The following is a 13954-nucleotide window of genomic DNA, read 5'->3' as shown; positions in this document are numbered from 1 at the left end:
GCGGCTGTACGGGATCCCGGCTGTGTCCCCGACCGCCCCTACCAGGATCCTGAGGGAGCATCTCGCCTCGGTAATAACTCAGCCGAGCGTCTGCCGCCGCACCTCCGCTGCCCAAAATGGTCCGCCGCATACCTTCAGGTCGCGCCCGCCTGTCGCTCTTTCGACAGCCCGGCTGGCTGGCGCTATCAGGGTGGGAATGATGTCTTGCACACCTGCAGCGATAAAGCGTGTCAGTACCTACTCCTGAGTCCTGGCTGATGATTAGGGCGCCGATAACCTTGTCCTGCCGCTTTTCCCTCACGTTGGCATTGCTAACCAGTCTCCATCGCTGGGTTTGTGTGCAAATAGTGGCCTTCCCACCCCTCCTCGCCACCGCTGTTGGCCGTTCGTGGAACGGTTTGACCGGGGCCTGCTGCAGGACCGGGTCGGTCGTTACTACCCAACGCCGGCCGCCCCGGGCTTAAAATACCGAGACGCCGAGCAGGCGCCCTGTCCATGGGCGCTTGAGGCACTCGCGCAGCCGCCCCGGGAACCCTGTCTAGGCTCCCGGGGCGTCCAACCATCCGCTCCAGACGCCCCTGCTGGCCTGCTCAGCCGACTCTGACGCCCCTGCCGTGGTCACGGTATGCACACTGCACAGCCGCCGCCCTGGCGCCTGGCTACCCGCCGCCACCTCCGCTACCGGCCGTCCAACCGCCGCCGCCGCACCCCGTTCACCGGGGCAGACGCCGCCCGCGCATGGTCGCTGCTCGCGCGTCGGCTGCCCGATAAAAGGCCCGATGAGAACCGATACAACACGCCATTCGTCCCACAAGGGAATGGCCGTATCCGCCGATCGCTGTTGCAGCTATTCGGGGGATCGAGAGCGGCCGCCGCACCCTCGCGTGGGTGCCTCACTGGACTGCCGCGGCTACCGTATGTGTTCAGCATAACCAGATGTGGACCGGTGAGTGACGTTCCGTGCTGCTTGATTTGCTGCGGCAAATGTTTGTGTCGTGCACCTGACAGCAGTGATTATAGGTAGTTGTTTGATGGTATGGACCTTTTAGCTGTTAGAGATTGGTGAGTGTGAGACCATGCCGTCCTCATCAGGTGATAAAACAAAGAAATGCTGATGCGTTACGCTGCATTTACCTACTGGTACGGCACACAGCTAAACAGTTCCAATTGACTAGTTGCCGAATGCCACCAGCCTTCCACTTCGCCCAACTCCTTCCCTCAGCCTCCTTTCAGTCCAAACGGTGCCGTGCGCAGCTCATTGTATATGCATCTGTGTTACACCTCCGCCAGGGCGTGGTAGGTATCCAGCAAACACCCATATCCCGGGCTCTCACTTCCGCCCCCCGAAATGCTCCGCTCGGAAGTGCACCGCCTAACCGAGCCGCGAGCTAATCAAGCGGCTGTGATTGCGCCGGCCGCGGCGGGTCGCGCCCCTTCCCGACGAGCACGACCGGGCAGGAAATAGAGCCGTGCTCGCCGCGCTCGTTTGGCGACGGACAGTGGCGCAGGGCGGCCCAACAATTGCTCGTTACGAGTGTGACTACCGTCTGCACCGGCGGTCGGCGACGTCCTGTGTCCGATGAACCCTGCTCGGCAGAGTACTCGAGCTTGCTAGCTCGGTCGGCGCAGTAACGACGTTGTTGGGGCGAAGACAGCGGCAGAGGTGCTCAGGTCGCCACCCACCGACCGACGAGCGACGGCAAGCGGTTGTAGCGTGAGGTTGTGAAACGGGAGCCACCTCACAACGGTGGCGCGGGGCTCTGCGGAGCTCGTGAGCAGCCCGTGGCGTCTCACGGAGGCGGGGCGCTCTGTTCTCAGGAAGCGCAGTTAGCGAGGGCGTTATCGCGGATGGCAGTCGGTTTTTTTACCTGTCGACGGCCGGCGAGCGGTGACAATGCTGGGACCAATGGCTCCGATGTGCCGGGAGGGGGCCTTTGTCGCACGCTCGGCTGGAGAGGGGCGATTAGGAGGCGCGGTTCCCGCCAGACCGCCCGCCATATCCGGCCGTAGTGTGAGGTTTTGTGCGGTCGAATTTGCCCTCCGGTCGGTCCTATCGGCTCTTCACTCGTCCTCCTCTCTACCTGCTGGTCTGTTCCCAGCCTCTGCTGTGTATGGCCAGCGCAAAGTACATCAGTCGTCGGGTATTTAACGTACCGTCGGTTGCAGGTCGCCCTGACCTTTATTGCCCGACCGTATAGTACGTTTGCTGGGGACGCTCAGCTCGCCCCAGCCGACCCCACCCGCCGCCCCTGCCGCTACCTGCGCCGCCTGAGTGGCAGGCCGGGTGATTAGACCGAAATTAGCCGGCTCGGACTGCGCGGCGCCGACCCGGCCGCTGCGTGGGAACCGGCGCCCGTGTCGATGTGTTCCCACATGGAGGGCAGCGGGCCGCGATAATGGCTGACCGGAGTGCGGCGGGGGCGGCGCGGTGACCCGGCCGGTCGCCGAGCGCAGACCCAGGGCGCCATCAGCACCCGAGTTTGGTGAAATTGTGGTCATTTGGGTGGTGTCCGACAGTTTGTTTATGAATTGGCGACTAATTCGGAGGTGTTGGTGGTATTTTCGGGTTCGATACGGGACCGGAAGTTAATTATGCCGATCGCGGAGGATAGGGTATAATTTAGCCCTGTGTTGTGGGATGCTACGTGGTATGACCGGTGATATGAATAAAGGAAGACAAGATTAATCGGAACTGGGGTCGCTAATTTTCCTTAATGACTAACCCACTGCGGCGAGTCAATTATATGCTCCGTGCTGAAATTAGGGACCGCTGCAATTCACTTCCGACCAACCGCAAGCGGAAAATGATGCTCTTCGTGACTAGGACAGGTGAAGCTCCGAGCCGTCTTACACACCCGTTTCCCCAGCGGTCCAGCTTTCCGCTATGTAATCCTTCCCGTTTCCGGATTGCCGGCTCGCAAACAGTCGTTGCACTGCGGTTTAGTGGCAGAACGGTGACATCTGTTTCCCGCTCCAGCTCGTCTGAGCCGGGTCGCTCGAACTCCTACGTGCGCTGACTCGCTTCTCCAACCCGCTCCGGTCGTCGCACTCGGCCCGGGCCAGTTTAAATCCTCTGGTTGAATGTATGTAAACTACAGTACCACTGGGCCCGTGCTGGCGGCCGGTGTGTGCTGCCTGTCAGCTCCGAGGAGCCGCGCCGAGCAGAGGGCCGCTGTGATCAGTATGCAACTCGGCCCGACGGGCGGCTCGCAGTTGGTAACGGTGCTCGGCGGTTGGCGCCGGGCGAAGGCAGGGTAAATGGTGGTGGTGGGGAGGAGAGGTGCGCTATCAGAGCCCGCCGCGGACGGAGCTCGCAGCGCAGGTGATGAGGCGGCTCGGCACGCACTCGGCTGCGTTCGAGAGCCTCACCCCGTGCCGAGGGGTGGCTGAGATGGCGGTACTGCAGCGGCGATGGCCCGGTGATGGCGGCAGGATGACGGCGGCCGCTGCGGGGAAATGACGGCGGCAGCGGAGAGGGGTGATTGCTGACCATTTACAGTCGGCACGGGTGGAGACCGGCGCACACTCCGCCGGCCGACGCCTCCTCCACCGGTCCTTCTGATGGTGTTTGTGATACCGCGGCGGTCGGTGGCGAATCCAGCCGCCCCCGGTCGATTGTCCTGATTGACCAGGTGGCTGAGAAAGGTCACTGAGGTCGCACTGCGCGGCTGTGCGTGCGCAAACAAATGCGTGCCGATAAGTCGGCAATATGACGGGCCCCGTGCGCCCCACATCCGGTCTCAGTCGTTATCGGCCACCGTTATCGGCCACAGCAGAGACCCAGTCACCTATCGCATCGTTTACTTTTCGCCTGAGATTGGTGGATACCGCAGCGATAATCAACTCTGCCGAAACAATAGGCTGGGGTGGTCCGGTCTGGGTAAAAATTCACTGCCAGACATCGCACCGGACAGGGGTTTTGCCGGGGAAGCACGTGAACTGGTGACTCAGTCATCGAAACACGTTTGTGACCGCGGTGAGTCACCGTTCGACCCGACCGGCGACACCGCTGACCTGTCCGCGGTCCCGGTACGCCGGTCTGCCTGCACCGTCTGACTGTGATCAGTCAGGTGCCAGTCTGGCTGTACCGCAGTGGCACAGTGTGTGACCGTGACCGCAAGTTGCCCAACCCGCTACCGACCACTCGCGACCCGGCCCTGCCGAAATGGCTCGGCGCGCTCGTCAGATCCGGCACATTTCGGCGAATCCAGGTCGAGTGCTGCGGACCGACGGGTGCGGACCGACCCCGCCTCTGTTAGGACACTTTGGGACAATGATGCTGCTGCTGGTGCCTGAGGGCGTCATTTAGCGCAGCCGAAAGAGGAGGTGGGGCGAGTGACACGAGGGAGGGCTGCTGTTCTGAATGATTCCATACACAGGAGCTCTTACCGCGAACGTTTGACATGCTTGACATGACCTTGGCCCAAGGAACAATCCAGGTCAACAACTTAAACGGTGATACAGTTTTTTCTATGTCGTATTATGCACTTACTTGAATGACCCATCATTATCTCGCCCTAGCCTCCTTTTACCTAAGTGACGTTTTAATTGATATGAATGGAATAAATGGTGCTACTATCTTCTCCCTTTTCATTGCCAGTTTATGCATGATATTTCATTGTCGGCATGAGTAATTTAGCTGTAGCACGTACGTTTCTCTATGTTGCTGAATGCGACCTCGTTTGTAAAGTATTTCAACCTAGTCTTGTAAATGTCTTTATTGTCTAGGTATACCTAGCCGTTAGAAGTGTCACAACAAGTGTGTCATTTATATAGCCAGTCAATAAGCCAACACCGTTTTGCCTTGTTAAGACGTTTTATTCGAATCAATGCATTTGCATGCAACCACTCACATACCTAATTTGCCGTAGTCCGCGATGCAAATTTCATTCAGCGGAACTGAGCTAACCTTCAGTATCTCCTTGAGGTCAGGAAAGCCACACAGCAATCAGTGTTCAGTGTTCACTTCTGCACCGAGTGATTTACATATCCAACACCTGCCTGGCTTTCCGGTATACTGCAACACCGGTGTCAACAACAACCGCCCTGTGAATCGACCGTCACCTCGTTGAATAATAAAATCAGTGTCACCTTGTCCACTGCTCTGGCATCTGTTTTGCCGCCAGCTTTGATTGACAACCCCTGACACCCTCTCCTGGCTACCTCTGGCCCCTCCCATCCCCCCCCCTCAGACCGACGACTCTGTTCCTATGGACCTGCCGCGAGTCCGGCTGGACGGCGGGGGGAAGGACCTGCCGCTGACACCCTCCCCCCCAGATCGGCGACTCTGCTCCTATGGACCTGCCGCGAGTCCGGCTGGACGGCGGGGGGAAGGACCTGCCGCTGACATCCTCCCCTCCCCCCAGATCGGCGACTCGTTGTTCCTGGACCTGCCGCGTGTGCGGCTGGACGGCGGCGGCAAGGCGTTCAGGAAGCAGTGGGGCTACGACCTGGCGCCGCCGCCCACCCTGCTCGAGGAGGAGGAGGACGAGGATGAGGACGGCGAGGATGACGTCAGCGAGACCCAGTCGCTGCGGGAGGACTTCTTCGGCAGACAGTCGGCGCTAGGTCAGTCCCGACTCCCGGTCGGAGCGGAAGAGGGGGGGGGGGGGGGGTGAGTCAGTGACTCGGTACCAGGAGTTTGTATTCTTTTCTTCCGTTTCGTCAGCTTGTAATTGCCACACTGCTAGCACCCATCGACTCTTCACCGTGGTCCCATCCCATGCAAATCTAATTACCACAATGCTTTCTCAAAACTTTCACAAGCTTTCTTGAAAACGTCAGTCACATCTACCAATCGTAACTTTGAGATTGAAACTGCACGTCAATGTACCTAGGTTCAAATCCAATCTGTTTCAAATTCCAGCGATACGAAACTCGATTCTCGACTCCATCCTGCTTTCAGGGAAATTTAGCGCAAGTCAGACCTCAATTAGGTACTTCCAACCTCCAACCCCACATCTTCCATTGAAATTTCGAATGCAATAAGAGTCCGACAAGTTGCCTGCATATGGCTGTGGCTCATTATTCTCAGTTGAATGGACATTCAATGTTGTTTTTGTAGTTTTCACTTAACAACCGTCTTCGACATTTAGTCGCATTGTGTGGTTCAAGTTGCAAGGCCACGGTATTGGCTACCGCCGCTGACCGCTAATTCGGTTCTGTCCCTGTGACCATGAAAGGCATATGTTTTCTGGCGAATTTAGCAATGTAATAGTCAGCTTGCATTGCTGAATCGGTGATTAGTCAAACATTAATGACACACCAGTGGCCGTGAATAATGGGATGGCCCTTAGGGTGATCGCTCTGTCGGATTGGACCGATGCTGCTGGCACCTACTGGCCGATATGTGGTCGCTAGCGCCACCTCCATAGTGACGGTACCGACCTCGCTAATACACCAGGCGCTACCGCCACCTAGGGCGATACTAGCGCCACCTGCGCTAGGGTCTGGCTCTCCAGATGTCGCTGTTCAAAGTTGCTCATATGTTCGGTCATGCTATTCCTGATGATAAGAATGTGCCATGTTATCCATCGAATTCGAATTCGCTGCATTCAAAGCTCAGGCTCTCTTTTTTCAGTCACAGGCTTAGCAAATCATATTAAACTTTAAGCTTCAGACCATTACACAAACAACTTCAGCTCTACTGCACACTAAATCAACGGAGAGCTTGCGTCACCTGCCAACCGCGTATGTACATAAGGTTGATTTACTTTTTCAGACTTCAAGTAAACGAGTTGCACCTGCTACCAGTGGCTTTAATGCCTTCTCTGTTTGCAACACAGACATATGCATTGTGACAGCGAGGAGCTAGGTTGCGAGCAGCTATGCCGATCTTGGCTGGCCGTTGCGCAACGTGGCTGCCACGCACCAGCAAGCGGAACGCGATTAGGTGTAGGCTGTATGAGCCCGACGCATGCAGCAACTGTTTTGCAACGCGGCCGAATATGTATCTGACGGATAGCCTTCTTTGCTAGCACCGTCTTTGCTAGCAAGAGGATAATGCCTCGCAATGTTATAAATACCAAGTGGTATGACAAATGAGCAGCAAGCATGCATTAGTCGAGTTCTCTTGACAAATTTCATCTCGACGTCATTGTATTTGCAGCTGTCATTGTATAATGGCCTCTGGACAGGGACTTATAGATCACTGGAATTTCGCAGCAGCTCTCATCGGATGGTTGTTGATTGTAATGCTTCGTGCATTTACCTACTGCACACACTACCTTTATGTTCAGGGAACCTCGGCAGCTGACATTAGGTAGGAAGCTTTCATCTGTTCGAAATTCGAATCGCCCACCACATATCAAAACTTCCCCCGTATCAAACCTCTGCCTCTCGCGTAGTTAGTTTTCCGTATTTTTGTCCCTCAGTCTCCACCTTCATTGAGCGGATGTTGACCCTCGGTGCAGCTCGGGTCACGTGACCCGCCCAGCCTCACCTGCTGTTGATCACGTGACCGGCTGTGACGGGCTCCGGCCTTGATGAGCCGTCATCAGTGTGCGCTGATGAGGCTCCCCGCTGCCGCCGCGTCCCGCTCTGAGACCGGGACGCTGCCAACACAAGCGGCCGCCCGCCGCGGCCCGCCCGCCGGCGAGGGACCTCGGCCGGTGCCACGGGACGGGACTGAGGCGGTCTGTCAGATGGATCGTGCAGCGGATCTGATACGCGGCTCGCAGGGGGTTTTCTTTGGTCTAATTTGAACGTTGAATTTGAACGTTATTTTTGCTTTTCAGTAACTTTTGAGTGATGAACGAGAAGACAGATGGGTGATCATTTCAATGTGTCACTCGTTCGCTGTTCTGATTAGTGGGCATACCTAACTTTGACCGAAAAGTGCGGTTTTAATTTTTTTAAACCAAACATAACTTACCTAATGTTCTCGCAGCACGCTAACTGCATCACCGAACCGTTACCTCACGCATATACGACCAGCCCAGCGATCCCTCTCCATATACGTCCGATAAGAAGTCGTCCCATCCGTCTACTGATTGTCTGCGTGCCTCTCCATCATCCGGTGTGTCTGTCTGTGTGTGTGAGCGGACTGTGTGTCTGTGTTCGGAGTGAACTGCCCGCCGCGCCACGGGCGCCGTTCCAGTAGCTCCTGTGAACCGTTACGACCACCGCGCGGTGTGCGGTAGCAGCCATCTGTCAGAGAACAACACCCGCTCCCTGCCCTCACAGCCAGACATACAGACGGCACGTGGCCGGCGGCCGGCCGCTGACACCCCTCCCCTCCCCTCCCCTCCCCACCTCCCAACCGGAGCTACGGAACACACCTGGCGCGTGGGAGGGGAGGGGAGGGACAGGGGCGGGGTGGGGGACTGACTGACCCTCGACGAAACATAGGAGCACTTACATTCGTAAACAATAATTACCTGAATGATTTTGTCATTCCATGGCTAATTGAGCTGAAACGTTTTAGTAAATTTGTGGATCTCATTGGATGGAGCGTATTGATGCTCCCAAAGCCTTGCTAAGTGAGCTAAAATGCACCCCTGCATAACTTGTGTGAATGATATGCGCATTCGGTGGAGACGTTACACGGATCCATCATGTAATGTAGAAATTCAGCAGGCTCCTACTTTGTTTTGTCGTACGTGACAGATTAGCCACTTTGATATTCTAATCTCACTATCACCTCCCATCGACACATCCGGTCCACCTCCACCTTCTCCGGGTCCAGCGAGCTGTGCCGTCCGTAGAAAGTGGACATTTCCGCCGCCTTATCAGCTTAGAGTGCCCTGCTTGTTTGGAAACTTCCTAGCTTACATCAGTGAAAGAAAAAAAAAACATCTCATGATCAGGTAAACGCAAAGTTCGCGCTGATATTGAGTTTCGCAGACCACTACAACATAGTCGTACCACGTCAGCTGGAAATCTGGTTTCGGGTCCAACTACCTCGCCGGATCATAGCTTTCCATTGGCGATTAATGAATGGAGGCCGGCCGGTTCCATCCATCGCCGACCCTCCAGTGGTGCTGTCTGCAGGACATCGGTCTATTTGACCACGGCCGACCACCCGCGTACCGCTGTCTGCAGGACATCGGTCTATTTGACCGCGGCCGACCACCCGCGTACCGCTGCCGGGCCGTCAGCGACACGGGTAGACCGTTTGTCTGTCTGTCTGCCGGCCCGTCAGTCGAGCGGGTCTGCACTTTGCACCCGTGTTCTGTTTGTCCGTCTGTCGGCCCGTTCGTGTGTGAATGTGCCCAGATCGGCGCCATGGCAGGCGAAATGTCTTCTTGCAACGGGAAATGGTGCCAGCAGTGCAGATTGCACTGTATTTGCACTGTCCAGACTAGGCCGTACGCGGTGTACAGTCTGTCTTAAAAGTACCGCGCAAAGTGACGGTGGATCCATCAAGCCTGACCGATGAAGGACTGCCAAATTTGAGTCACCGAAGCAATGGACATCCTCGTCCCTTCCCCAGCTCAATTGGTTCGGTCGGTGACTTTCAAATCATAGCAGGCCCTTCCTCGGTCAGGCTTGATGGATCCACCGTCACTTTGCGCGGTACTTTTAAGACAGACTGTACAATGCTATCTTCATTTTAGCGGGACAGTCCATGAGAGAAACTCCCACTTATGTGTCGTCAACTTAAGAACGCGCATTGTACAGTCCACTGGCTCGTGAATTCATAGGACACACTGTGTAGCCAAATAAATTGTTCTGCTAATGCTATCGTGATATCTGAAAGCTGTGACCAACATCTCTGGGATGTTTCTGTTGAAACGCTTCTCTATAATTTCTCTCGGACCGGCTCGCTGTCACCTGAATGCTGCTGGTTTGCTGGTTTAGCCCACTCTGGTTTGCAAACCATGTCCGATAGTCACGGTTCGTGGTGAATGAAAATAATCCCGCGCAACCCACCACAACTTGATCAATGGTAAACTGACGGCTGGCCGGCGATTTGGCACTGCAAGCGTGCCGAATACTCGATTTGTAAGTCGCCGACGCGGGCTGTCCGGCACGCTGAAAGTAGGTGACGACTTTCGAGAGACACATCGCATCGTCAGCGATGCGACCCGAGAATTATCTTTGAGATTCGCGGTGGCGGATCCATCGTCCATGAAGCAACTGCGTTGCTCCATGTTCCCATAGAGATACCCGAGAGATTTGGCCAGTCACAGAAAGTGCACCGATCCCGCTCAGCGTATCGAGCCGTCGCAAACCGATTTTGCAACGGCATGATAAGCTTGAACGTAATCTGATAAGACTGGCTACTAAACTATACATGATCCGTCATACATCTGAGATCCAATGACAGTGTGCAAACACGGGCCACCGTTGCCTCACGGTATTCCAGGTCGGTGTCCAGTGTTGCCTCACGGTTACTAGCAAACGGTGGCCTGGCCGTATCACCGTATCTGCAGACGGTACACTGTATTACCACACCCCACGAACACAATGACACCGCTCCCCCTCCCCCCCCTGTGGGTGGCCGTGACCGGTAGCAGACCGAGCGCGCCACGTTCTCCGTCACATCACGGCGCTGACATCACGGTCGTCACGTGACGTCACAGTCGTGACTCACGCCGTGACAGGTGACGGGGCGGTCGCTGCAGCTCGCAGTGGAAAGGTCCCCGGTGGCCGTGCAGTCGTCCCCACTGTCGCCAGACCGGTCCTATCTGGTTTTCCTGTCCGCCGCTGTCCGTGGCGCGGTGAATGTGTGTGACCACCAGGCCGCTCTCCCTTCGAGGAAATCGCCGCAAAAACAGGGCCTGTCACGCTAATTAGCAAGTCAGCCCCGTACCTCGGCGCTCCCGCCTCGGCTGTGGGCTTTCTGTTCCTGGACCAAGCATGAACTTTCTTTGTCCTCTGTTTTATTTATAACCGTCCTATTAAATCGACGTTCGGCTATCTGAAGAACTTTGCGTAGCTTATAACGCCTGACTCGCCTGTGTAAATCTACTTAGTGCCAAACGTTCCTCATCTTACAAATAATCTCTAAATGTTTTCTCAGGAGCTCCTGATGCATCTGTCATCCGCTTTTAAATCCTTTCCCACGGTCGGTGCTAGTTTACGTTACGTTCTTCCTCATCCGAGACGGTGTTTCGCCGCCTCTGGAACGGTACCTAGCGAAGGAAACGTGCGCCACTGACCGTGAGATGTGATGCACCGCGTCCGAACGGCGCTAGCCGCGATACCCGGCCGCCGTGACCGACGGTGTGTCCTGCCGTGAACGTCGGAAGGCTTAGGAAGCTCGACGGTGGCGACGGTATGTGTGAGCAAAGGCAGACGATGCACTGGCGGCCGGCGGTGGTTTTGAACGACGGCAGGCGTCGATAGCAGACGGTGGCAGACGGCGGCAGACGGTGGCGGACGGTGGCAGACGGCTGCGGCAGACTGTGGCAGACGGCGGTGGTTTTGAACGACGGCAGGCGTCGGTGGCAGACGGTGGCAGACGGCTGCGACAGCGGTCGGTCCGGCCGTCACATTGGACCAGCCGTCCGGCGCCGGTAGCGTCCCGTTAGTCGGTGTCGGCTTACTGACGCAGCGCGCGGCCGCGCCATCCGGCGGCACACGCAGCCCCGCTGTGGCACGCGCCTGCCACCGAACGGAGCCGCCCACGTTATGAAACCGACCCTCAAACGTCCGACGGTCATGCGGACCATCTTCGGCTGCGGCTGTTCGGTCCCGTTTTTACCTTCAGCAAGGAAAGCGTTGTCGAGCTAAGCTTTGTATAGTTTGCTTTGACTGCGACAGTTGTTAGCGCTTGATATGGCATCAGAGCGTGACTTGACAATGCCCTGCCTACAGAAATTGACATGTTTGATCAGTTCTTTGAGTGTCCTTACACGATTGGAAAAATTGAAAATATGTGTGCCATCTGGTATTTTCCTTTCCTTTACGCTGAGACAGATTTTTGGCTCAGTGCGGCTGCTTACCCCTGTGGCCAACTCATACCCAAAGTTGATTTTTTTTTGTCTGCCACTTTCGGTGCTCTCTAACCCTCCCTCTCACTGTCACGTGTTCCGCGTCTGCTGTGCGCTCCCCTGCCCACTCGACTGCCTTCTCCTAATTACGGAGCTCCCTGGAGAGCAGCACCTGGCGACATTTCTCTCTTCCGCCGCGCCGCGGTCCGGCGAAGGTCGGGAAGAGTCCGCCGCTGTCGTCTCTCCTGCCACCACCGCTAGGCGCTACCGCTGCTGCCACGGCTAGCAGAAGGTTCCGCGACAGCTGGACAATGACAGTGTGCGACACGGCACTCCGGAACGGAGGGTCCTCGGAGTGACCGGGACGGGACGGTCGGTACCTGCCCTGGCGCCGCGCCACGGAAACCTCCAGAGTGACCGGACCGTGCATGGAGAAAAGCCCCTCGTGCACCGGGTAAAAAGCGGCTCATTTGTTCTCGTCAGGCTCACTGGAAACTTGGAAAGCGGTTCGTGGCGGGCTGTCCGGCGTGTCCAAAGGAAGTTGGTGGCGTGCATATGGGCACGTCGCTCGGTGCATGGCGGAACATCGGACCCTGCTGGCCTCTTCACGTTCCATTGCCCGCTAACATTGGCGTGGAACGCTGAAAGCGAATGGACGATGTGGCCTGCAGTGAAAGAACGATTGAGTTCAACGGGCCAAGGCAGACAGCATGCGACATGAAATATTCATCACGGGCCGATGCGATTTCGATTGTCACGGTTAAATGATGTGAATTTAAATCGTGCCGTATTTTCTAGCCAGATGGTATTGTTATCAGTTGGAAAACATTCTCAATATCTACTTAGTCAAAATACAGCTGTAAATGGTCAGCGTTAACAGGCTGCGAGTCCACGATGTGCCGATAACAGCCGTTTCACTGACACAAGACCAGCATTGCCATGCTCTAAAGTACTGGCGACGGACGTATAGTAATGCAGTTGCACACTGTGCATGCTGATCAGAGTGGTGAGTTCTCTGGCGAGTTTTTCATCTGACGGCAGAGCAGCTGAGGTGCAACATGCATTATGTATCGGTGACCTTGTCGTGTCGGTGAGGCCGGGGTCTGTGGTATGCTGGTGATCGGTGACAGGACGGAAGTTGGTGAGAGTACCCTTCGACGTCCCTTGGCAACGCCATAACACTCATATAAATACGACGAGTAGTTCAGGGTCAGATTGGCACAATAGGCAGCTGTGAAGACTGTGTAGTTGTAACGTCAATGAGTAGTGCTAGTTTATTCGCACCCAACAATAGGTATTTACTAGCGGCAGGCAGCATCCGGGACCACTTTGAAGTTGGATCATTTACAGCACTTCTACTAATTCGAGCTGAAGTGTCAATGCTGGCGCCTCAAAAGGCTGCAACGTTGTACTGCAATAGACTCAGAAATAATGCTTGCCGCATCCAATTTTACGAATTTAGAGGCGCGTCATCAATGCTTTTGTCCGGACTTTCGTGAGGCAGATATCCCGGTTATCCTGCTTAGTATTCAGAGTCGTTCGAGCCAGCCAGAATGCTTTATCGTCGACGAAAGTAGCTGATCACCATTCTCAGCAGGGACCCATGGGTAATGTTTAGTCTACGGCGCAGAAACTCCGTGACCTTTTCACCGGTTCGGTTATATAATGGCACCTATCTGGCCTGAACGTTACCGGGCCGCTCGCCGGAAGTCCAGAGTGGCAGTGTTCAATGTTGCAAATTTGAGAAACTCTCCATTGGCTAAATGTCATAGCGCCATCCGCACTCAGCGGCGGCTTGAACGATGCGCCCGTACTGTTCAAAGTTGGACAAGTGCTTGCAAACCCGCTCCATAGGCTTGCTCAGTGCTGATGTAGTCCTTTAGGTTCGGTATGATCTCTGTCGCACTATCAGACGAGGTAGTACCGCCGCCCTCAACTTCCTGCTTAGTCCGGTCCCAAAACATTCTTATCGTGAGTGCTTAGTAGGTATTCTGACTTCTGAGTAGGAAGTGGTTGGAAAATCCATGCTGATTCGTTACAATTGCTAGCTCATATTTATGCATGCTTACTTGTAA

General features: G+C 55.7%; 1 protein-coding gene across 3 annotated transcripts in view; it reads left to right on the top strand.

Annotated features, from left to right (window-relative positions):
• LOC122377525 (ras GTPase-activating protein raskol-like) overlaps positions 1 to 13954 on the top strand; it is a 115530-nt gene that overhangs the window by 50778 nt on the left and 50798 nt on the right. For all 3 annotated transcript variants that reach the window (XM_043357619.1, XM_043357620.1, XM_043357622.1), the window contains one exon: positions 5367 to 5568. In XM_043357619.1, the coding sequence (XP_043213554.1) occupies positions 5367 to 5568 (202 nt within the window). The remainder of the gene's footprint in view (positions 1 to 5366; positions 5569 to 13954) is intronic.

The sequence above is a fragment of the Amphibalanus amphitrite genome, unplaced genomic scaffold (genome assembly GCF_019059575.1).
Source record: "Amphibalanus amphitrite isolate SeventyFive unplaced genomic scaffold, NRLGWU_Aamphi_draft 000046F_arrow, whole genome shotgun sequence".
NCBI lineage: Eukaryota > Metazoa > Arthropoda > Thecostraca > Balanomorpha > Balanidae > Amphibalanus > Amphibalanus amphitrite.
The sequence above is the reverse complement of the archived record's forward strand: the minus strand, read 5'-3'. Positions and strand labels throughout refer to the sequence as shown.